The sequence below is a fragment of the Megalops cyprinoides genome, chromosome 3 (genome assembly GCF_013368585.1).
Source record: "Megalops cyprinoides isolate fMegCyp1 chromosome 3, fMegCyp1.pri, whole genome shotgun sequence".
NCBI classification, from domain to species: domain Eukaryota; kingdom Metazoa; phylum Chordata; class Actinopteri; order Elopiformes; family Megalopidae; genus Megalops; species Megalops cyprinoides.
The window spans coordinates 53,299,356-53,322,866 of NC_050585.1; the positions used below are offsets into that span (position 1 = coordinate 53,299,356).

General features: G+C 46.2%; 1 protein-coding gene across 1 annotated transcript; it reads right to left on the reverse strand.

Moving 5' to 3' along the window:
• Positions 1–2,899: 2,899 nt before the first annotated feature.
• On the reverse strand, positions 2,900–21,843 carry LOC118774999 (transcription factor p65-like). The gene is made up of 11 exons (XM_036524667.1): positions 21,657–21,843; positions 13,764–13,796; positions 13,297–13,433; positions 9,836–9,981; positions 9,438–9,529; positions 8,421–8,555; positions 7,519–7,623; positions 6,630–6,845; positions 6,272–6,352; positions 5,553–5,639; positions 2,900–5,122 (listed from the first exon to the last, which is right to left on the reverse strand). Exons 1-11 carry the CDS (start codon positions 21,661–21,663, stop codon positions 4,362–4,364), a joined length of 1,800 nt encoding a protein of 599 aa, XP_036380560.1. The 5' UTR covers positions 21,664–21,843; the 3' UTR covers positions 2,900–4,361.
• Positions 21,844–23,511: the final 1,668 nt, after the last annotated feature.

The window sequence follows — 23,511 nt, forward strand, 5'->3', positions numbered from 1 at the left end:
TATCACATCACCACAATGAGCAGGTCCATGCAGAGAAACACCTGATTCTTTCCCACCTGGCATGGTTTGGACAAATTTACATTACATCATCATTACAGAAATGCCTTTTAATCTGGTAAAATCCCAGCAAAGAGACCTGCACCAGATCCTGGCATATGAGGACTTCACAACTACCCAGGGCCTCACCCCATTGTATTTCAATCACACAATGTTTCATTTTTAATTTTATAAAATTTTTGTGGCACAAAAATACTTCAGCGGTAAACGAAAAAAAAAATAAAGTGGGGACACCTCCTGAGGTATGAACATCGGGGCAGCAGTGTGGCGTCGTGTAACCGAAAGGTCTCAGGTTCAATTCCCCGCTGGCACACTGCTGCTGTACCCCTGCGCAAGGTACTTAACCCAGAACTGCCTCAGTAAATATCCAGCTGTAATGGATAGCATGTAAAATCTAACCTATGCAAGGCGCTCTGGATAAGAGCATCTGCTAAACAACAATAATGTAATGTGCTCTTTGTGAAAAAAGACTCCTAGGCTAAAGAAGTGGCAAAAGAGCATAAATGGAAGCTTGCGAGTTTAATTCCGCTTTCTGCTGTTCTTCTTGCACACATTCTAAGCATGTATTCTCAGAATTAGATATGCTGGGCACCATCAAACAACCGGTTTCTCCTTACCAACCACATAAATATCACACATATCACAACTTCGCATCACAAGTAATTTCCCACTGTACCCTCCTGTTTGACATTCTTCACTATGTGACACTGGTGAGCGTGATACATTGCATGTTGTGTATTATATTGTAATATAATATTAATAATAATATTATATTGTACTACTATACACACATAGCACTGTGGTTTGCCAAGGATAAGAAAATGTGAGTGAATTTTACACTCTGGACCCTCACATGTTACACACAGATATGAAACACAGTAACACAAGTTCGCGTGCCGGGATTACTGCCGTAGCAGGGGATGGAAGGGATTCAGAGCTGCCATGTCCAGGAGGTTGCAAGTTTACATCCTGAACAGGGTACAGCTGTTGCACACCTCAGCCAGACCGCTGACCCGTGTTTCCTTAGTAAACATATTTAGCTGTATAAATGGGCAATATAATAAGAAAACAAATCAATATGCCAATTATGTCAACCTACGAATAGGCATCTGCTCTGCAAATAAAATATTTATTCATATACAGTGCTGTGAAAAAGTATTTCCCCCCTTCCTGATTTCTCCTATATATATACTATTTTATATATTTGTCACATTTAAATGTGTTAGATCTTCAAACAAAAATTAATGTAAGACAAAGACAACCAGAGTAAACACAAAATACAGTTTTTAAATGATCATTTTATTTATTGAAGGAAAAAAGTTATCCAAATCCAACTGGCCCTGTGTGAAAAAGTAAGTGCCCCCTAGTTACCCAATCAACCAATTAACCAAGTCCAATTGATTATTGGGTTTAATTACACTAGACACACCCAGGCTACTGCAAGCCCTGTTGAATCTAAACATCACATAAATAGAACCTTTCCAGCAATGTGAAGTAGGCTAAAAGGTCTCAACAAGCAGCACACTATGCCGTGCTTAAAAGAAATTCTGGAAGTGATGAGGAAAGAAAGTTATTGAAATATATCAGTCTGGAAAGGGTTAAAAAGCCATTTCTAAGGCTCTGGGACTCCACCGAACCACAGTGAGAGCCATTATCTTCAAATGGAGAAAACTTGGAACAGTGGGGAATCTTCCCAGGAGTGGCCGGCCAACCAAAATTCCTCCAAGAGCACATCAAAAACTCATCCAGCAAGTCACAAAAGAATCCAGACGAAGGAACTGCAGGCCTCACTCGCCTCAGATAAGGTCAGTGTTCATGATTCCACCATTAGAAAGAGACTGGGCAAAAATGGTATCCATGGAAGAGCTCCAACACAAAAGGCTTCTCATATTTGCCAGAAAAACACCTTGATGACCCCAAAGCCTTTTGGGATAATGTTCTGTGGGCTGATGAGTCGAAAGTGGAACTTTTTGGAAGACATGGATCCTATTACATCTGGCATAAAGCCAACACAGCATTCCACAATAAGAACATCATACCAACAGTCAAACACGGTGGTGGTAGTGTGATGGTGTGGGGATGCTTTGCTGCTTCAGGGCCTGGTCGACTTGCCATAATTGACAGAAACGTGAATTCTGCTCTCTACCGGAAAATCCTGAAGGAAAATGTCCGGTCATCAGTCCGTGATCTGAAGCTGAAGCGCAACTGGGTTATACAGCAGGACAACGATCCGAAGCACAGGAGCAAGTCCACCTCTGAACGGCTTAAAAGAAACAAAATTAAGGTTTTGGAGTGGCCTAGTCAAAGTCCTGACTTGAACCCCATTGAAATGCTATGGCAGGACCTTAAACGCGCAGCTCATGCTCAAACCCTCGAATGTGGCTGAATTAAAGCAACTCTGCAAAGAGTGGGTCAGAAGTCCTCCACAGCGATGTGAAAGACTGATCTCCAGTTAATCGGAAGCGATTGGTTGCAGTTGTTGCTGCATGGGTGATGGTGTTGGATAACCCTTTTCTTTCAATAAATAAAATGATATTTTAAAAACTGTATTTTGTGTTTACTCTGGTTGTCTTTCTTTTACATTAAATTTAGTTTGATCTGACACAATTAATTATGGCAAATATGCAAAAATAAAAAATCAGGAAGGGGGGTGAATACTTTTTCATGGCACTGTATTTATTCATATATTTATTCACAACAGCTAATTTGAAAGGCTGGCAAGAATCCAGTTATTCAAGGTAATCAGGCCAAGCTGGAGATGAGCTCAATGAAAGAGTTCAAATATGAATATTTTTAATATCCACATTTATTTCAACATTTCAGTTGTACAAAATATCCCTCATACTGTACATTGTGATTGCCTTCCCTGACAAGGCAGCCTGAAAAAAGCTATGCAGAAAGCAAACAGACAAAATCAACAGAGTTAATGCTTTTAGGTGTGAGAACTGTTCCATGGACAGACACTATCAGCTCTGTGATTACACAATCCTTTGCAATATAAAACCGATCCTTTGTAATATAAAACTGTCAGTTACAGTCATGCCCTTTGTTAAATATTGTTTCTAAAGTAGCTTTTAAAACATAAGGCTTACTTGTTATTAATTAATATGATAAAGGGGTGTATTCAATCAAACCCCAAAGGAAAAATATAAACACAACCTGAAAATAATGTATGTAGTATTTTGTGATCGTTTCCTTTATCCTTGCCATTTCAGTGTGGAAAAATGAGTAATACATAAAAAAATGCCACCTTAGATGACATTTTAGTGCTGTTGCATTCTGCTTTGCAGTTAGATTGAACAGACCCCTTTAACGGGACTTATTTACACATTTTCATGCCCTTGTCTGCTTATTTGAATATGAATTTATGAAAGTCTAACAAATGGATAATGACGATAATATGCTAGACCTCAAAGCCCTCAGAGGAAGCAGAAGGCTGGACCCACCTATCAAAAAAATCCCAAAGAGATGCATCCTCAACAAGCACCTGTTGACACATTTAACACTGTACAAAATTGCCCATCGAGTAGCTCTGTTAAATGCATAGATCCCAGTATGCCTCCATGAATCAAATTTTTCAGACAAAGAGATACAGAAACAACAGAAAGACACACAGTGTACTTTACATAACACACACATCACCAGGGGAGGAGTCTTTCTTAAAAGCAAGATTTTTGGCAGTCCTGTGTAATCCTTCCCAACTCCCTTTTGCAGACATGCTGAACTCCTTGCGGGCAGACTGGATGTGGCAGTTTCTCACTGTGAACTGGTTGGAGCACCTGTGGCAGCTGGGGGATGCTGGGAAAAATGCACCTCCCTTTCACAGGGGCATTCCCTTCAGCTGCCCCTCCTGCACAGCCTGGTTTCCAGCTCAATCAGGTATGCGCACAGGTCACGTTCTGTGTCAGTCATGACGTGTGTCAAGAAGTACTGGCAAATAAGAGGACAGCCTACAAACCGGCTCAGAATCAACTAGTTGCCATGACAGTTAAAAAAAGGTAGGATTGTAGGGGAATTTTCTGCAGCAAGATGCTTGAAGTTTTAAACAGGCTGACGTTGGCATCAGCTCGTCAGACTGATGCTGTGCAGGAGACATGAATCTCATATGAGGCTCCTGAGTGGTTCAGCAGTGGCTGTGTCAAAGGGTGTTCGCTCAGAAAGAAAGAAAAGAACCAGTGCCCGCGGCTGTCACATTTCCTGTCACCCGTCACTACGGGCTGTGCCTCTCTGAGCGTCGCGAGGTCGAGGGGGGGCTAGAGAGAGGGAAGTTGGGGGGTGGGGCCAGGGGGCGTGGCCAGAGGCTCCTATGTGGGGTGTCCTGCTAGGAAGCCAGCCTGGCCGTTGCTGGTCAGTATGGACATGAAGCGGTCGTCGTCCAGGGAGTTTAGCTCGTCCAGGTCGTCCAGGACAGGAAGGGGCGGGGCAGCCGGGCTGTCCACCACGCCCTCGTTCTGCAGCAGGTTCAGGATGCTGTTGGGGTAGCTCATCCAGGTGCCGACACCCCCGCCCTGGTCTCCTGCCATATCGGCGGTGCCGTGGGCGGAGCTGGAGGGAGGTGGCAGGTTCCCCAGCCCCGCCCCGTCCCCGGGAAGCCCGCCCTGGTCCAGCAGAGCCTGGAAGTCCTCCGTGTTGATGCTGTCCAGCGTGCCATACTCTCGCACCTCCAAGCTGGCGAATTCCGGCAGCTCCTCCCCGCACGCCGTCGGCTCCACCCCGAACCCGAGGAGACCCGAGGAGTCAGCCGGCTGGGAGGCAGGGGCAGGGGCCCTCCCCCCGGCCCCCGGGACCACCCGGGGCTCCTTGGCAGTGGGGAGGACCGGGAGGTTGTAGTCGTACAGGTCGGACAGGTTGACGGTGGAGTACTGCTGGGTCTGAGAGTCGCCCGCGGCAGTGGAGGGGAAGCTCACCCCCGCAGAAGGTTTAGGCTGGGGCAGAAAAGGCCAGTTGCTGGTGCTGTTTGTCCCGTCTGGCGGTTTGAACTGGGAGTAGAACAGCTGGCCGGGCTGCGTGCTGAAGCTGGCCTCGGCTTTGACCGGTGGAGCCAGAGGAACCGCTGGGTTCACCGCTGTAAGCGATAGGAAATGACATCACATTCCCACCACTGACCACGAAAACGAGACGGGCTTGGGTGTCTGACTGTTACAGACACAGCTGTGCACAAAACACAGAGCTCACAACTACACTGTCAGCACACAGCCAAAATAAAGTCACATGATTAGCTTGGTGAGGGAACAGTACAAGCAACATATTCTAACTCCTGACTGTTCAATGGCTGAATTCCTTTGTATACTTGTATGTGTGCGTATATGTGTCTGTGTGTGTGTGTGTGTGTGTGTGTGTTTGTGTTTCAGTAAGCTTCCACTTTCAGGAAAAATCTCTCTACACTCCCCTGCTGTTCCTCAGAAGTTTAGAGCTGTCTATTCAGACGGTTGCTGGCAGTTTTCCAAGGGATGAGGGATGATGGGATAAACTGTAGAGTGGGGTGGAGGACTCACCTGGCTGTGGTCTGGGAGTTACTGGCTTGGAGGGCGTCACTGTCCTTCTGGCTGTGTTAAAAGGCCGTCTCTCTGCAGGAGTGGCTGCTGCAGTGTGCAAAACAGCAGCTTACAAACAAGACTCATGAACAAATTCCTACACAGTCTGAGTCATTACACTACATTTCAATCATTTAGCAGACACTCTTAACCAGAGGGACTGTTTCATATGCGAGTGTCTCTGCTATGGAGCGTAAGCGCTGGGGGAGACGACATGCCCATGTTCAGGTGTCCTCGACTTCCCACTACGTCTCTGCTCTTCCCCACATCATCCACAGGAAAAAGCACCACAGCTTCTGGTGCAGGAATGTCCATGGCAGTAAGAGCTTTATTCCAAAGGCCACTCAGCTCCTAATCTCACACTCACAGTGCAAGTCCAGGAGCTGTATCTTTACAAATATTCCTCAGCTTCCTGTGTCTTAGTTTTTCTCCCAGTTGTTGGTATTCACTGGTCACAGTTTCTTTGCCTGTGTCTGCATGGTGGGGGCTGTCTGTAAGTGGCCTCTCTGATAAGGACACTGTAGTGAAATCTACAGTGCTCACTTCACATTGATCATCAGAATGGCGGACCCCTCCTGGCCCGAGGCGAGGCACCTGTGTGCGCTGCGGTGCAGAGACAGATATGGACCCCGACAGCAGGACTCACCTGACGGCAGGACTCACCTGACGGCAGGACTCACCTGACGGCAGGAGGGAGCCCAGCTTCAGGTTCTGGAACATTCCCTCTGTCCGCTTCCTCTTCTCCATCAGCCTGTGCTCATCTGCGTGAGAAAATGGGGACAGCACAGATACCCCATCACCACCGACCCCAAAGTGACCCCACTACGGCCACTCAAACCCCAAAACTGAATGAATGACAGCTGTTCTCATGTGTAAACTGGTCAGCAACTAATTTACTATTTGGACCAAAGAAAAGATAATTGGTTGGGAGAGAGAGGGATAAATTGTACACTCTAGAACTGAGTGTGACTCCTCCGCTCTGTAGAAACAGGACCGTTTGAGATTTATGGTCCTGTAGCAGAAGGGGCATGTTCTGACCTTGCTCGGCGGGGAGGTACTGGAAGTCCACAGGCTCGCTGACCTCACGGTCGGACGGCCGGCGCAGCTGCATCTTGACCCGCACGGGCTGCGTCAGGTTGGGGTCGATGTAGGGGGGCGTGCGGAAGACGATGGCCACCTGCCGGTGCACGTCGGCCTGCGAGAAGGAGCCCTTCCCCTCCCAGGAGTCCAGGAAGAAGCGCACCTCAATGTCCTCTGTACATACACACACACGTGCAGGGATTAGATACTGCATGCTCTGAGGCCCAACCTTCTCCTGTTACTCGTGGCTAAACCTTGACTATACAGTCCCTGTGTGTGTGTGTGTGTGTGTGTGTGTGTGTGTGTGTGTGTGTTGTACACATTCCTCTCCACAAGGCTTTCCTTCCCCACAGACCCCTTACCCAGCAGGGCAACCTGTGGTTACAGTGCAAACCAGGCACACCGGATTCCAGCAGACGGCATAGTGACCGGCCAGCCTGTGGCAAGGGGTGCTGGTAGACTCAGTATTTCTGCCAGCAGAGGTCGTGCATATGTACTGGTGGGTTATAGACTTAAATTTGTTAAATTTAGGCTTTGAGGGTTTCAGTCTTTATTTCTGAAATGCACCTGACCCTTAAACAAATGGCCTGAACATAAACCCATCTATTTAGAAGAAGCCAGTAAAATCTGCTCCCACAGACACTTAGATCCTCTCTTAGTGAAGGTGCCATGGTTCAAAACAGAGTCTCTGCAATCAATTTGTTTCAGCAATTAAACAAACAATTAAACAATTAAAGAATCAGCTGCATTAATTAAAGGTAGGCATGGCTGGCATTATCCGCTGAGGTCCTCTCGACCTGCAGGGGGCAGCAGAGGACAGGCAGCGGCACACAGCAGCCTCTCTCACCTTTCTGCACTTTGTCACACAGCAGGAAGATCTCGTCCCCGCCACGGCAGCTCCCAGAGTTCCTGTTCACGCGACAGATCTTCAGCTCGGCTGTGTTGGGCGCTCCTAGGGGAGGGACAGACTGATGACACCACACCATTTCCCCTCCCCCGCGAAAGCCTTAGGCATGTGAGCCCAGCAGTTATCAGGCGCGGTTACCTCTGCTACCAGCTGAGAGAACAGCTACACCTAAACCTAAAGCCTCGGACACACCCCTGAAGCTCTTTGAATACTGCCAGCAGCTATCCATCGGCTGTAGTCATTGCGGTCTGACCCCTACGTAGTCTGCTGGGGTGGCACTATAGAACAGTGGTAAGAAGCAGGGCTCCTAACCAAAAGGTTGCCAGTTCGATTCCCCACTAGGGCACTGCTGTTGTATCCTTGGGCAAGGTACTTAACTCAGAATTGCCTCAATTAATATCCAGCTGAGACCCTGACCAACTGCACGATCGGAGCACCTCGAAAGACCCTCAGGGTCATGCGCCCATCTTAATGACATTGGCTGTGTAGTACGCATCTAATTATCACGAGGCAGCATTAAATACACGAGAAAATGCTTCAAGTGATAAAGTGAGGCAAAAAGAATGCACATTTTCAAAGTAAACTTTCGCTAAACTAATGCTTTCATCAAGGAAATCCTTTTACAGCTAGCAAGTAATTATCCTACCCACACAATAATAGTGATTGCACAGCCTGTTACACTTAGCTGTAGAGTGTTCAGTGCTGTCTGTGTTTGAGAAAACTGACAAAAAAACCCAATTCTGTTTCCTTTTATTTTTGTTAGATTCACAGTGAAGCGAGTTCTTGGCCGATTGGGTCCAGAATTATTGTGGTTCCACCAGTAGGGGGCAGAGGAGACTCACGGTTGTCATAGATGGGCTGAGACACCACGGGTTCGAGGGTGTAGAGGTCCCCACTGGGAAGGGTGATGGAGGCCTGGAAACAGAGCCGTACCGTGTTCAGGTCATACTCCTCTGCCCAAATGTCTGCCTCCGCAACTGCAAATGAAACACAACAGCCAGAGCGTTACACACTCAGAGCACGTCTGACAGGGCGTTACACACTCAGAGCACGTCTGACAGGGCGTTACACACTCAGAGCAAGTCTGACAGGCCGTTACGCACTCAGAGCACGTCTGACAGGGCGTTACACACTCAGAGCAAGTCTGACAGGGTGTTACACACTCAGACCATGTCTGACAGGGCATTACACACTCAGAGCACGTCTGACAGGCCGTTACGAACTCAGAGCACGTCTACCAGGGCGTTACGCACTCAGAGCACGTCTGACAGGGTGTTACACACTCAGAACACGTCTACCAGGGCGTTACACACTCAGAGCACGTCTGACAGGGCGTTACACACTCAGAGCACGTCTACCAGGGCGTTACACACTCAGAGCACGTCTGACAGGGCGTTACACACTCAGAGCACGTCTACCAGGGCGTTACACACTCAGAGCACATCTGACAGAGCGTTACACACTCAGAGCACGTCTGACAGGGCGTTACACACACAGAACACACCAGCCAGAGCGTTACACACTCAGAGCATGTCTGACAGGGCGTTTCACACTCAGAGCACGTCTGACAGGGCGTTACACACTCAGAGCACGTCTGACAGGGCGTTACACACTCAGACCATGTCTGACAGGGCATTACACACTCAGAGCACGTCTGACAGGGCGTTACACACACAGAACACACCAGCCAGGGCATTACACACTCAGAGCACATTAGCCAGGGCGTTACACACACTGTACACAAAAGTCAAAGCATTAAAAATACTGAAGAAACCAGCCAAGGTTTACACTACACTACAGTAGTTTATTGTGTGTGTCTGTGTATGTGTGTGTGAGTGTGTGCGTGTGTGTGTACTCACTGCTGAAAGGGTTATTGAAGCTCTGCAGTCTGCAGGAAATGGCCTCATTCACATCCTTCTTCTTCACACACTGAATTCCCAGGTTCTGAAAGCTGAGGGGAGAAACACCAGGGGGCGCTGCTGTTCACTCTCACTCCACACATACGAGTCAGCACAGCCACAGAGACTCTGCAGGTCAGCATTACTGACAATATACACATTAGCAAAAACATGTGAGTGACCAATTAGATTATGAATACCTCTGCCTCATTGGGCTCCAAAAATCTATATAAGGCTGCTTAGTAAACTGTCCACATCATCAGAAAATATCTCACTTTAGACCAAGCAATTCTCTCTCCCTCACTCCCTTTCTTCCCCGTCCCTCTCTCACACGCACACACACCCATATACACACTCACCTGTGAATGCGTCTCTCCTGCAGGTCGGCCTCATAGTAGCCGTGTTTGCAGTCCTTGCCCACCAGCTCGTGGGGGTGTGGCCTGTAGGGGGCAGCCTTGGTCACCAGGGAGATGCGCACACGGACTGGGCCACTGTAGTTGTGGATCTGTGAGGACGAGACCAGCCTGGTGTCACCTGACCTGCCATTAGCTGTCTGTGTGTCTCTCACCTACTGCTCAGGTGCTGCTCACCCAGGAAACACCTACAGACTTTCTGGCGCCGCCCACACTCGCCTATATAGCTTTTAGTTGCAAATAATAAGCACAAAATAACATTCATACCAAAGAATACAACCAAACAATAACAAAGAAAAGACCGATTTGGTTCTGAGACGCGCTGTATAAAACTACGCTGGGATTTCTGTTCCACGAACATGAACTGAAGTGATTGCAGGAATGTATTTAAGCTCTTAAACTGAGCATCCCTCTGGTCTTCCTGTCTTTTGCCCGATTAACGAAGAAGGTCAGCTTAAGGAGCTAACTTCCTTTATAAGACCACACGTGTGGTAGTGTTCCGTTCTCTGATGTCACACTGGCATATTTAAAGGGAATGATCAACTTTGTAAAACCAATTCAAAGCCAACATATATGACAGGTAAATCATTACATTATATTACAATGCTGTCATTTAGCAGACGTTCTTACCCGGAACAATTTACATAGGTAACAGTTCTGACATGTTATCCATTTACTCAGCAGGATATTTACTGAACAATTGTGGGTTAAGTACACAATGTGGCCAGAAGTATGTAGACACCTGACCATCACACCTATATGAGCCTACTGGACATCCCAACAGCCTCCACTCTTCTGGGAAGGCTTTCCAAAAGATTTTAGAGTGTGTCTGTGGGAATTTGTGATCATTCAGCCAAAAGAACATTTGTAAGGCACTAATGTTGGGCGAGAAGGCCTAGCTCGCAATTGGTGTTCTAATTCATCACAAAGTTGTTCAGGCCACTGGAGTTCCTCCACACCAAACGTGTGTGCAGCTGCTCAGCCATGGAAAACCATTTCATGAAGCTCCTGACGCACAGTTCTTATGCTGATGTTGCAGCCAGAGACAGTCTGGAACTCTGTAGTGAGTGATTCCACAGATGATAGACGGTTTTTACGTGCTACGCGCTTCAGCACTTGGTGGCCCCGAGTGGTCTACCGTTTCGTGGCTGAGCTGTTGCTGGTCCTAGACGGTTCTACTTGACAATAATAGCACTTACAGTTGACCGGGCAGATCTAGCAGGGCAGAAATTTCACGAACTGACTTGTGGCAAAGATGACATCCTATGACAGTGCCACGTTTAAAGTCACTGACCTCTCCAGTACCACCCATTCTACTTCTAAGGTTTGTCTATGGAGATTGCATGGCTATGTGCTTGATTTTATGCACCTGTTAACAATCGTTGTGGCTGAAACACCTGAAATCAATCATTAGGAGGGGTATGGAGGGGTGTCCACATACTTTTGGCCATATAGTGTACCTTGCCCAAGGGTGCAATGACAGTGTCCCAGTAGGGAATCAACCCGGCAACCTTTCTGTTACGAGCCTTGCACTTTACCACTGTGCTATGTGTCATTCTGTAACTGTACATGTTAGAAACTGGGAGGGTGAGGTACAGCAGAGGCCAGTGTAAAGACTCAGCTACATTACATTATTGTCATTTAGCCAAAGCCATTTTCATCCATTTATACAGCTGGATATTTATTTAGGCAAATATGGGTTGAGTATCTTGCCCAAGGGTACAACAGCAGCACCCCAGCAGGGAATCGAGACGGTGAAGTTTCAGTTCAGAGCCCTGCTCCTTACCACTACACCACACTGAGAATCATGTACGCAGTCAGCAGCCTACTCTGGCTGTGGGCAGGGAGGACGAAACCTCTCCATAACAGCAAAGAATCAGTCAATCCAAATTCAGACAAATAACTGCCGTGTTGTTAATCAGGCAACATAAAGGCAGACAGGTTAAGAGAAACGATCAGTCTGAAGGTAAGATTTCTGCATCCTCCCTCCCAAGGGCTGTCACTACTTTCCAGTGATACTTTTGTCAAAACAGAGATTGTTTAATGCATTTTTTCCATGTTATTTCATTTTTGTGCGGTTTCAGTTACTCCAGCGCAACAGACACTGTCTGGAACAGTGAGTCTGATTCTTTAAAGTAATGTTTCACACACAATAACATCCCTTTCAGTGAAAGCAAATGCATGTGTGAGAGAAGTGACCCAATTCATTGGTAAGTTTTTGAATAAGTTCATTCATTCATTCTTCTCTTCACTGATGTGCTCCTGGTATGCTCTGAGTGAAGAGAAGGTTACTGCAGACAGCTGGTTAACAGCACTGCTCAATTAGAAGGTTACTGCACCTGTGGAACTGAAAACCTGGCTGAAGTGAAAACCTGCCCACACAGGTATTTCCATGGAAAAACTGCGGGAATCCCCACTACCACAGCGAACCCACCCACCTGCCAGATGGAACAGGGGGGCAGTGGCTTTCCAACCACACAGCCAGAGACCGCAGGCCCTAACCCTAACCCAACCACACAGCCAGAATCACCAAGCCCTAACCCTAACCCAACCACACAGCCAGAATCACCAAGCCATAACCCTAACCCTAACCCAACCACACAGCCAGAATCACCAAGCCCTAACCCTAACCCAACCACACAGCCAGAATCACCAAGCCCTAACCCTAACCCAACAACACAGCCAGAATCACCAAGCCCTAACCCTAACCCAACCACACAGCCAGAATCACCAAGCCCTAACCCTAACCCAACCACACAGCCACAATCACCAAGCCCTAACCCTAACCCAACAACACAGCCAGAGACAGCAGGCCCTGCAGCCTCGGGAACCAATCACACGCCTCTCCTGGCTGTAAGCGGTGACATCACCCTCAGTATGGGATGCTGACACAGCCAGTGAGTGTTCTTCCCTCTCTAGGTAACGGGGTCATGTGAGGGTAGAACTATAATAGAACTTGATCACGTAGTTCTCTTTTTATGATCACACAGATTTATTGTTCTTAGAATGTCCTGTACATTTAACTTCCTCTGTTCCAGAGCTGACAAAACTCAGGGAAACATGTTATGCATGTATTATGCATGTGGTGGAAAATGGTCACTTCTTTACTGCTGATAAAGAGCTGGGTGCTCAGAAACATCATTTCTCTGCTTCATACCACACTGTACATCCTGCACATGTAGTATTTCTGCATAATAGGTCAATAACTGATGTAACAGATTTATAATTGATGTGCTTTACAAACTAATAATTATGGATGCAATACATTAATAACTTATGCCTGTTGTAGATGAATAATTATGTTCATAAGTATGTTTTATGAAAAGTCCATAACAGGTCTTTGCTGCATTCGCTGTCTGTGGGTTGGAGGGGGTGGGGCTGGAGGCGGAACAGGGGGCGGGGCTCACCTTGATGGAGGGGTGTGTCTTGGTGGTGTCGCTGCTCTTCTCCCCCAGTATGCTGCCGGCAGAGCGGCCCTCGCACTTGTACCTGAAGCGCATTCCCCTCGGCTTGGGCTGCTCGATGATCTCGATGTAGGGGTTTCCTGAGATAGCAGACAGTGTGTCATCCAAACCACACCCACAAACACAAACCACGCCCACAAATTCAAACCACATCCACCAACCCAGACCACACCCACAAACACAAACCACACCCCCACATCTAAATTGCACCCAAATGTGCAAACCCTGCCAAGACAGGAAAGTCAAAATATGACTGACAAATGCTGCGTGTACACTTCAGTGTGCCGATCCTGTGCTACAGCTTTAAACAGACAGCGTTACAATGATGTACTCCAGTCACAGGGATCAGAAGAGCTGACTAACGCAGTGCTCTGATGCCGGAGTGCAGAAACACGGGCAGGTGTGCTTACCTGTGACCTGTGCCTGTCCCCAGCCATATATCCCTGCAAAGGCAGACACAGCACTTTAGAAAAGGTGACAGGTCATTAACAGAAACAGCTCATTTTGATTTCCTTCTTACTCAGCTGTCTGCAGAAAGTTTACCTTTGAGAGAGAACATTTTACACTAGAATGGCAGCTCCATGAAGGCTTGGGGGGTACCATGACCCCCACCTGTGACCCCCCGGCCTGTGACCCCCCCCCCCCCAGCCCGACCTTGCCCGTCACCCCTCCCCTCCTCTCTGCACTGACCCCCGGAGCTGGGGCCAGCTCTACCATCGCACAGTAAGGTAAGTCCAGCATACAGTACGCTGGTATGACAGCAGGTTGGCCCAGAGCCCACACTTTGTGGAAGTAGACATGGTTACCTGCGAAATGGCATAACCTGAAAATCTATCTGTGATTCCGCCTAGCTATGTAGCCAGGTTACATTTCCTCAATAATCCTGGTAAAAAAAACAAACAAATTCTTTACCCTCAATGCTAAAGGCTGCATCTGTATATTATCAGTTTCATCTGTAAAGGTATCTCTGGGCTCAGCGCTTCCAAAGCACGCCCTCAGCGACAGGTCAGTGAAAACCAGGCCGATGTGACTCAACAGGTCTCACAAGCCATACGAGCTTTCATTTCACCATTTTAATTTCACCATTTTAACTCCACACACACACTGTTGGATCCATCTCCATTAACCATCCGTAATAACAACCAGCTGTAGAGGATCAGAACTAGTATTAATCACAATAATCACATTCTGATTTCTTGTCTGCGATCTCTGTGAATCTCATATAGTCCCTGCTGTCAATTACAGTACAGTAAAGAATTAAAACACTCAGTGTTGGATGAATTGAAAGTTAAGCAGTTAAATGGCACATTACAGTGCTTGTCATATTATTAAATACTGTATGATTGTATGATGTCAGGCACCATGGCTATGTGAAAACAGATATTCTTTATTATTTTAGATCAGTCGCTCTCAAAGTATGAGGAGGGATGGGGCCCAGTTTCTGAGCCTCAGATGTACAGTAGATACACCTCACACAGCAGAAATCCAATCACCATATGAAAAAACACCTCCATTTAACTACACATCTAATGGTACCTGAAAAGTAATGGTACTGGTTATGACCATAATTTTTTCGGCTCCAAACTGAATGCTTTGTGTCCGTGGGTTAATTTCGCTTGTTGACATTTTGGCTTCCAACGGAAAAAAAAAAAAAACTTTTGTAATGACTTCTCTGAAACACACTGAGCAGCGCTGATATGCTCATTTTTTCCTGACGTAAGAAACACACACTGTTTCCTTCATATATATTCATTGTTGACTCATAAAAGAAGGACACTTCCTTTAGTTTAATGCGCTTATAACGCACTTATAACACACTTCAGCAGCCCCAGCTCTCTAACAGGTGGAACCCTCAAAACGTCACTTACTAATTGACAGAAACATTTATCTTTTTCTTCTATGATAATGTTACAAACAGGGGTAAAGAGAGCCTGAAATTTAGAAAATACAGACTTTAAGTTACACACATTTCAGTGTTTCCATTTTGACCACTTCATTACAGACCAAACATCTGAAATACTGTTTCTGAAAGCTAGTTATTGGTCCCATGTCTTATAATATACATTCTGTTATAACACAAAAATGCACTCTCTGAGCCAGCAGGTATGCCACCCTGTGACGTCACCTTCCTGCAGGTGCTAACAGAGCTGGGCTTGGTTACTCCTTGGATGGGAAGCCTCTTGGGAAACCCAGGCCACTGCTGAAAGTGGTGTTAGTCGGCCAGCAGGGAGCGCTCTTCCCTCTGAACCCCACAAGAGACCAACACCCAAGTGAACCTGAGATGCCATGTTTCAGACAACTTTTAAACCGAGGTCCTGAGTCACTGCGGTCATTACAGATCCCACAGCACTTTTTGCAGAGAGTGGGGGGTTCCCCAGTGCCCTGGCTGGACTCCCAGCCTGACTCTCTCCTTGCACCTCCTGCCCATTGGACAGCCACAGAATGCCCAGAGGAAGAGAAGAAGTTGAAGAACGTGCCGGATCTCGCCGGGAGCACAGTCTTTCCACCCCCTCTCTCTGATGCTTCGGGAATGAAAGACCAGGCACATCTTTTCTCAGTAAAGGCACAGTGGTTTTGCTGCAAGCCATGCCTTTCACCCGGTCCTTCTGTCTGAGTTTAAGTGCCTAACTTGCCAACCGTGCCATCCCAAATGAAGCCTGCAGGCTGTCACCCCTGGGACTACATCCATTATTAACATCTGGGTTCCCTGGGTAGCAGAGCTAAAGGAACTGCTTTGAGCTCAAGCTGGGCTCTGTGGCCCCGGTTGTGAAGGAGCACCTAACCTCCAAAGAGCTCCACCGCAGTGTGAAAAACAGCTGTTAGCTGTGCGGGGATGTGTCTCAGGATTGCATCAGTCTCTCCTCAGCACTCCTGCACGACTGCAGACATTGGCATTGGCAAGCCCAGTATACAACTACAAAAACCATGCTCTTCACACTGGTGCCAGCTGGAATCTGACAGCACATGCACAGTCTGCATTGGTCCATTAAACTGCATCTTGGCTTTTAAACAACAGCAAAATCTATTTGAATCCAAACAGGAATGGTGATATCACAGCTGTCTGGCAGGACATGGAGGTGGGGTGGGGGGGTTGTCCAGTCAGGTAACCTGTGAGAATGTGGTCGCCGAGGCTCTGAATTCACACAGTCAACGTTTCAAGCACAACTGACCATGTGAAAATCAGTGTCCCCATGGAAAAGACTGAGGGGTTAACCGCTGTGGGACTCCACTCGGAAACGGCCTGGAACACAAGCCAGATCTAATCTGTCATCATCCATTGCATGAGTGATTAGCATCCGACTCGTATCCGGTCACTCAGGGAGCAGGCCCCTCCACTCAGCGTCAAAACGGTCAACTGGAGAGCGTAAACTGGCCTTCCAGACAAAACTCATAGCAATAATCTGGCAGAAACCCATGTTATACTCTTACCACATGGGATCTAAGATTAAATATTAACATGTAAAGTAAATACATTTGTCTGATGCTTATCAGAATATGATGGATGATATCCAGATCAAAATACAAGGTTAATAAAAACCATGATCAGAATTAATGCTTACGAATTTTTATGTTCTTAACTTCCTGATCCTTTAAAGCTGTGTTAAGCCTCATCAGGGAGGCTAGGAGAACAAGTACGGGTGTCCTCTCAGTGCTGGAGCTCTGAGTTTTGAGTTCTCTGCCTTTGCTTGGCAACACACTTATCAGCTGTCACTCTTTTTATAAGGCGGTTCTCACAGTTGCAGTTGCTTAGTGAGCAGTTGACCGTGGCGATCGAGCTTTCGAGGCCGTTGTACCTAAACTGTGGAATGCTCTGCCCACACCCTTAAGGTCTGCTGATTCTGTGGATTCTTTCAAAAGGCAGCTAAAGACACATTTGTCCCAGTCTGTCTGTTTAGACAGGCGTTTGTGTAATTTGTATGCACCAGGTCTGCACTTTATTTTTATTTTTACTATATTTACTGTGTATTATATTGTGTATTGTGTTTTTTAGTTTTTAGCTTTGTTCTTTTTAAACATGTGGCTTGGGTGGTCATTTCATCATCTATGTTTTTCTCTCTTCTATGTTGTATAATGCTCATGTAAAGCACTTTGTGACTCGTCTGTGAAAAGCGCTATACAAATAAATTTTACTTACTTATTTACTTACTTATGCAGAGACACTCCTTCTCACAATTCTTTCTCACACATACGCTTCCACTTTCTCTTCTGTCCCTCATGGTGTCTCTCTCTCATACACCATCTCACAAATGCACTCTCTCTCTCTCACACTTGCTCTCTCACTCACACACTTTCTGCCTCCTTCTCTCACAAACGCACACTTTCTCTACCTCATTGTCTCACTGTCTCACACACTCTCTCACACACAGTTTTCAGAAGCAGAAAAGACAGAGAGATACACAGAGAAAGAGTGAGAGGGAGAGGCTGAAAATTCTATTTACACAAACCATGTAAAGGATAAGCGCACACCTCAGACTTAATAATTTGACTCACAAGTATGGAAGACCTATTAAGGTTTTGGCATGTTAAGATTTTGTTCAGAGGTTTAGTGCATTCCAAATGTGGTCTCAGTCCTGGAAGGTGACATATCAATTTGTTCATGTATAAAGTTATGTCTTTGTAGGGTGGAGTTACAATAGAAGCCTGAAGGGTGAGATTCTGGTGAATGTAGTAAATTATCTGTCTGTTTCTGTACTTTCTGGATGTCAAATGTTTTGTTGCTTTTCATCTTTGGGATCCACTGAAATGCAGTTACTAAAAGCTTTAAAAAAAAAACAAACATTAAACCTCAAAACACAAATGTTCTTCTTTTATCATGATGCATCAATTCACAAGCAAAATTCTGATTGTCAGCACCTTTGGGGGCTCTGAATAACCATCACCACTAGCCAGTACTTCCCACACCAAAATGCAGATGTCTTTACACCACCAGATTATAGCCTTTTAGAGAGATAATGTATATAACCTGTTAACGTACGGGCTAACAACTCCCCTCCCATGACTCCCTAAGGGCCATAAAATAAGTTCACCCCTCCCAACGCTGAGTTACTCAGCCGCCCCCAGGACCAGCTGCATCCCCAAACTCCGCCCCACCCTCATCCTCTCTGCTGGCTGTTTTTTTCCCTGAACATTTGGTGCAGCATTGTTCCACTTGACCTTAAACTAACTTCAGCGTTAACGGCACAACTCAGCCCATACTTATACCATACTGGCTGTTACCTCCGAGTTACTCTGTGTATTACTGGTTGCAAAGACAGACTTTAGGTGCTTTTTTTAATGATCGAACTTGATTTTTTTAGTGATCGACCCTTCCATCCTTTTCAGGACGGATGACATCACTGTCCATCTGCTGGTTAAACCAATAAATGTTTGACAAATAAATGTGCCAATTTCACACTCTCCCACGTTCGAACAGAGCAAAGGTCTGAAAGCAGCTTTTTTCCCCAGAACCATCACTTCAGCCTTATCTATGGGGATGAGTGTTCACTGGCTGGGAAGGGTTAGTATCATAATAAAGATGTCTTTTCCAGGGCCTTTTCTAGCTTCTTGAAAGTTTCTCTTGTTGACATCATTGTCATTTATCCAGAGGAACTTACAATATTATGCATTTTACAGCTGGAGATTTACTGAGGAAATTGTGGGTTAGGTACCCTGCCCAGGGGTACAATAGCAGTACCTCAGCAGAAATCGAACCAGCACCCTTTCGGGTTATAAGCCCTGCTGCTTACCACTATGCTACACTGTCAGAAAACCATGCTCCATCAGTCGCTCGGGGTAAGAGCAGGGTAAGGGCACCTGCCATGTGAACAATGGTTAGCAGCCGAAAACACCTTCATGTTTTGCCAGCCAGGGCCTACAAATCCAGGCCAATGGCTTCTGAGTGGCTAAGGAGCTGTGTTTGTAAACCAGACAATTAGGAGCCACTGACAATCCTCAAGCAAGGTACTTATCCTGAGCTTCAGACATCCAGCCACATAAATGCATCCTTTGTAAAACCTTTACCTTGTGCAGGTCCCTCAGGAAAAGGATGACAGCCATGCCAGAAAAAAAAAGTCATATTTCATGCTTTGCTGCTTTACAGTTAAGTTTTAAATCGGTTTTAATAACTGTATGTGTCAGTAAAGTTGGTTTCTTCATAGACACCAGCTGGGGGCTGTAAGCACTGATTTGAGGCCAGTGCTGCCCACACCCAGCCCTGCAGTTCACAGGATGTACGGGCCGTCATAGTTAGACTCGTCATACTGAGACTCCAGCTCCTTCGGTTATGAGTCAGGGAGGAACTGAAATGAGAGAGACCCACGTAATGGGAACCGCGGCGCCACTGTACCAGCACGCGGGCCGCAGGTACGCACTCTCACTGCGTCGGCGGGAGGGGAAACGCACCGGCCACGCAGACGCACAGCACTGTGCGCCTGCCTAGCTGTGACGTCACGCACGTATCACACACGCCCTCGTCCCAGCTCCCAGCAGCCTTCACTTCCAAAAACCGCACCTCACACAGGCGTCAGCTGGAAACACACTCTGCTAAACTCACCCACACCCCGTGCGCTGATGCAGCCACAGACGTCAGGCTCATTTCTCAGGCGCTCATGGTTAGCGTGAACAGACTGACACCGAGAGGTTGTGAGGTCAGTTCTCAGCCTAGTGCTGCCGAAGACCTGGAACACCAGCCACCTGCTCTCTGTATAGCGACCGGTACAATCAGAGAGGAGTTGTGTGTAAAGGCTGTGGATTGAGATGAGGGTCCTGACAATGGAGAGTGTTTATACATCTGGGTCTGGGCTATACTCACATGCAGCTGCGTCTTCCAGCCCCTGACAGTGGATTTAACAGCATGGTCAGCATCTTACCGGACACGTACAAGCTAAGAACAGTCGGATTCAGCAGTAGGACTCCCATCTGCCTCTACAGTTAGAAAACTGTGGAAGGAGGCCAGGTTGTTGGCTACTTTTTTAAAAATTAATTTTCCCTTCTATTGATAGCGCAGCTGTTGTTCTGTCTGCATGCAGAACTCACAATGCAGCTACATGTGCAAAGACACACCCCCAGGTTTCTGCCGAAGGCGACAGCTCCTCAGTCCCATAAACACAAAATGCATGCATTATATTATTACATTATTTATTCACATCACAGAGACCCTTCCCTGGGCACATGAGCCCTTAGCACTGGGGGGGGGGGGGGGTCTTTCTACAGAAGGGATTCTAGGTAAATTTGGTATTGGAGGCTACAAGTGCATTATATATGTCATAAATCAGCTGTTGCATACTAATTTTTGTTTAAGAGTCCACCTTGTGCTGCATCAGGGAACACAGAATTGACGTTTTACACAAGGCTACTGTCGACAGGATATGATGTTATGTGCAGGATTGAGGTCCAAAGTTGCTCCATCATCCTAACCTGAGCTCAGGTGCGAGAAAATATTTACCTTCAAATCAGCAGGGCTCCCAGCGAGAAAATGCACCTAAAATCTTGTGCAAACGAATCGTCTATTCAACGCAACCGCAGCAAATTACCCTTTGCTTTGCAGTTATATTGAATCAAGGACATGCATAAATCTCCATCAATTTGTAGACAACGTGTTCATTGTTTGGGATGAGACTGACTAAGGCATCTTCCAACCGCAGCTTAACAACGAATGTACTTAGAGCAAACACTTACAGCAAATAAAAACTGCACTGACAGTATAGCTTTCACGCTCAAAATGCAGTATTTCCAACCAAGTTCGGACCACAATGTATCTTACAGCCACGGTTGTCGAATTACGTCATTGCAGTAATCCCCCTGGAGCACAGCAGAGAAAACTCGACTTTACGTCATCAGATACTTCTGAAAATGAAGGCTATAAAGAAGCGCACGCTGCAATGTCCAACTGCAGAACCGCAGAGACCGAAACTTCCGTTTCTCACAGCGGTTAATAGCAGCCATGCGACCGACAAAATAGCAAGGTGTCTAGCTAAAATACGATGTTTTAGCTGAAAACTAACCGTGTTGTACTGAGAAAATGACTCTCGCTAGAGAGACAACTTTTGCTCACTAGCGACCGACATCAACAGCAAGAGCCGTGGTTATCGTAGTAAATAAACATGTACCCATAAAGTAAACACATCTGTCAGCTGCTGGCGCAGAATATACCCAAAGGGTCTACGCTGTGTCAAACTACAATGCGGCGCTTAAACAGATCTCCAATACTAACAAATCGGTTGTTGACAACACAGTACAGGAGGCTGAAGTTTGAACCGGCCAGTGAAAACATCGGGGTATTCCCCTTGGAGGAAAGCAGCGCGCTGGCGAGCTAACTGACTTACCATCCATTTTTTCGATTCTTTCGATCGAGTTATGCAGTCACCTTCTGCGTCGTCTGTCCCAAGTAAACCACGGAGTTTCCCTCGTTGCTGCTTTTTGGACGGTCTTGCTTTTTCGCGAATTTCATCAGTTTCGACAAGCGTGTATGTGTAGCTTGCTAGCTTACTTTCGCCCGCCTCCTTCAAAATGTATCCGGGAGTGAGTGCGACTCAAAGTGCGGAAATACCCATTTGACGCAATTTAAAGGAAAATCATACCGACTGCTACGGCTACAAATAAACTCCTAGTGATAGTCGGAGTCCGCAGACAGATTTGAAACTACTTCAGCAGCTTGCAAAAAACCACATAAAACGTTACAGCCGAAAAAATCTGTCTGACTCGTCATGTGTCATGTTACAGTGATTAGTGCAATATTATAAAACCTCTTTGGCGCGCTTATCTGCAATTATTTAGCTTCTAGAAACGTGGTGTGTAAAATTAAAGGAAAAGGTCCGTAAGAATTATGAGACTATTAATAAAACGGGGCCACATTAAATGAACCATGAACATATTCTAAAGTAACATTTGAACGTTTCAAACAGGCCATAGCGTGAGCGACGTGCGTTACAGCTTCCCAAGCGCAAGGCCATCATCGCCCTCTAACACATCCGATTCAGGCCCGTTTTAGCCTGTTTTCTCTACACCTTCTACTTTGTGGGGGAAAAGGTAAAATAAATAACGACTCAACGGGGGAATAAACGTCACTGTGTTTAATGCGAGACAGACTATAATACGTTGAGCAGCAGGGTTGTTTTATACAGCAATGACATTTATCATATTGCTGTACAGCTGAACTGAGCACTGAGAACTGAACACCACGTGTTAAACTGGGTCCCTTGAAACTAACAGTTCCTCAGAATGCCAGTGGTAATGTTTACCTGATGTAAACTCCCCTTCTGTGGCAGCTCACACCATAGTGACTTAACGACTTATTGTACACATGAAAGCAATGGTTTCTTCACTTCCTGAACAGACCGTGATTGCTACTACTGACTAAAAAGTTAAACTATTCGAGATTTCATAATATATCTTATGGTTAATTATTGTTCCCCGTGAGTGACCTGTGCCTCCTGTCCATACCTGCAGTTTACAATCTATTCTGCCATCTGCTGGTTAACACTGCGCACTACATGTGCCCTCCCAAACGGCGACATGGTTTATACCAGTCATTACCAAATTGATGTACTGTAAGGTTAACACGAGATAATTAGAGCTTTATTTATTTCCACACTATCCCATTAATTATCGTGTCCCTTTACAATTCAAGTTCCACTTCTTTCTTTTTTGTGACAAAACGTTTTGTTTATTGAAAAAGTAGAATATGTAGATTGAGATTTTGGTCTCAGTAACACTAAAAAACAAACTGAATTTCTCTCAGCTCCCAAACATCGGCCATTGAGATGATATGTAGTAATATACATACGCGTATGAAAACGTTTGTAAAAAAACAGAGCTTGGGTCTCCGTGTGTGTTTTAAGGAAAGCGAATGAAGGGACTGTACTCTGGGGAAATGAAAGAAGACAATGAACAACAGCTTCTTCCTCCTTTCGCAATAACAGCTACTGCCATCAGCCCCATGTGCGACCAGAACGGAAGCCACAGTTCGCCACTATAAATCCCCAAATCCCTGTTGACTGGAATGTTTCGTAAAAACATCACCGGGTTGGTACTGGTTCTAAACGAATCGCAGGATCTGTCTCTAAATCAGACAGACAGACAGGCTGTCAGAAATAGGCTACTAGATTAACACGTGCCATTCTGAGATATCTAAAACCGGATCTCGCTACATTAAAGTAACAATGGCCCCATGATGTGTAT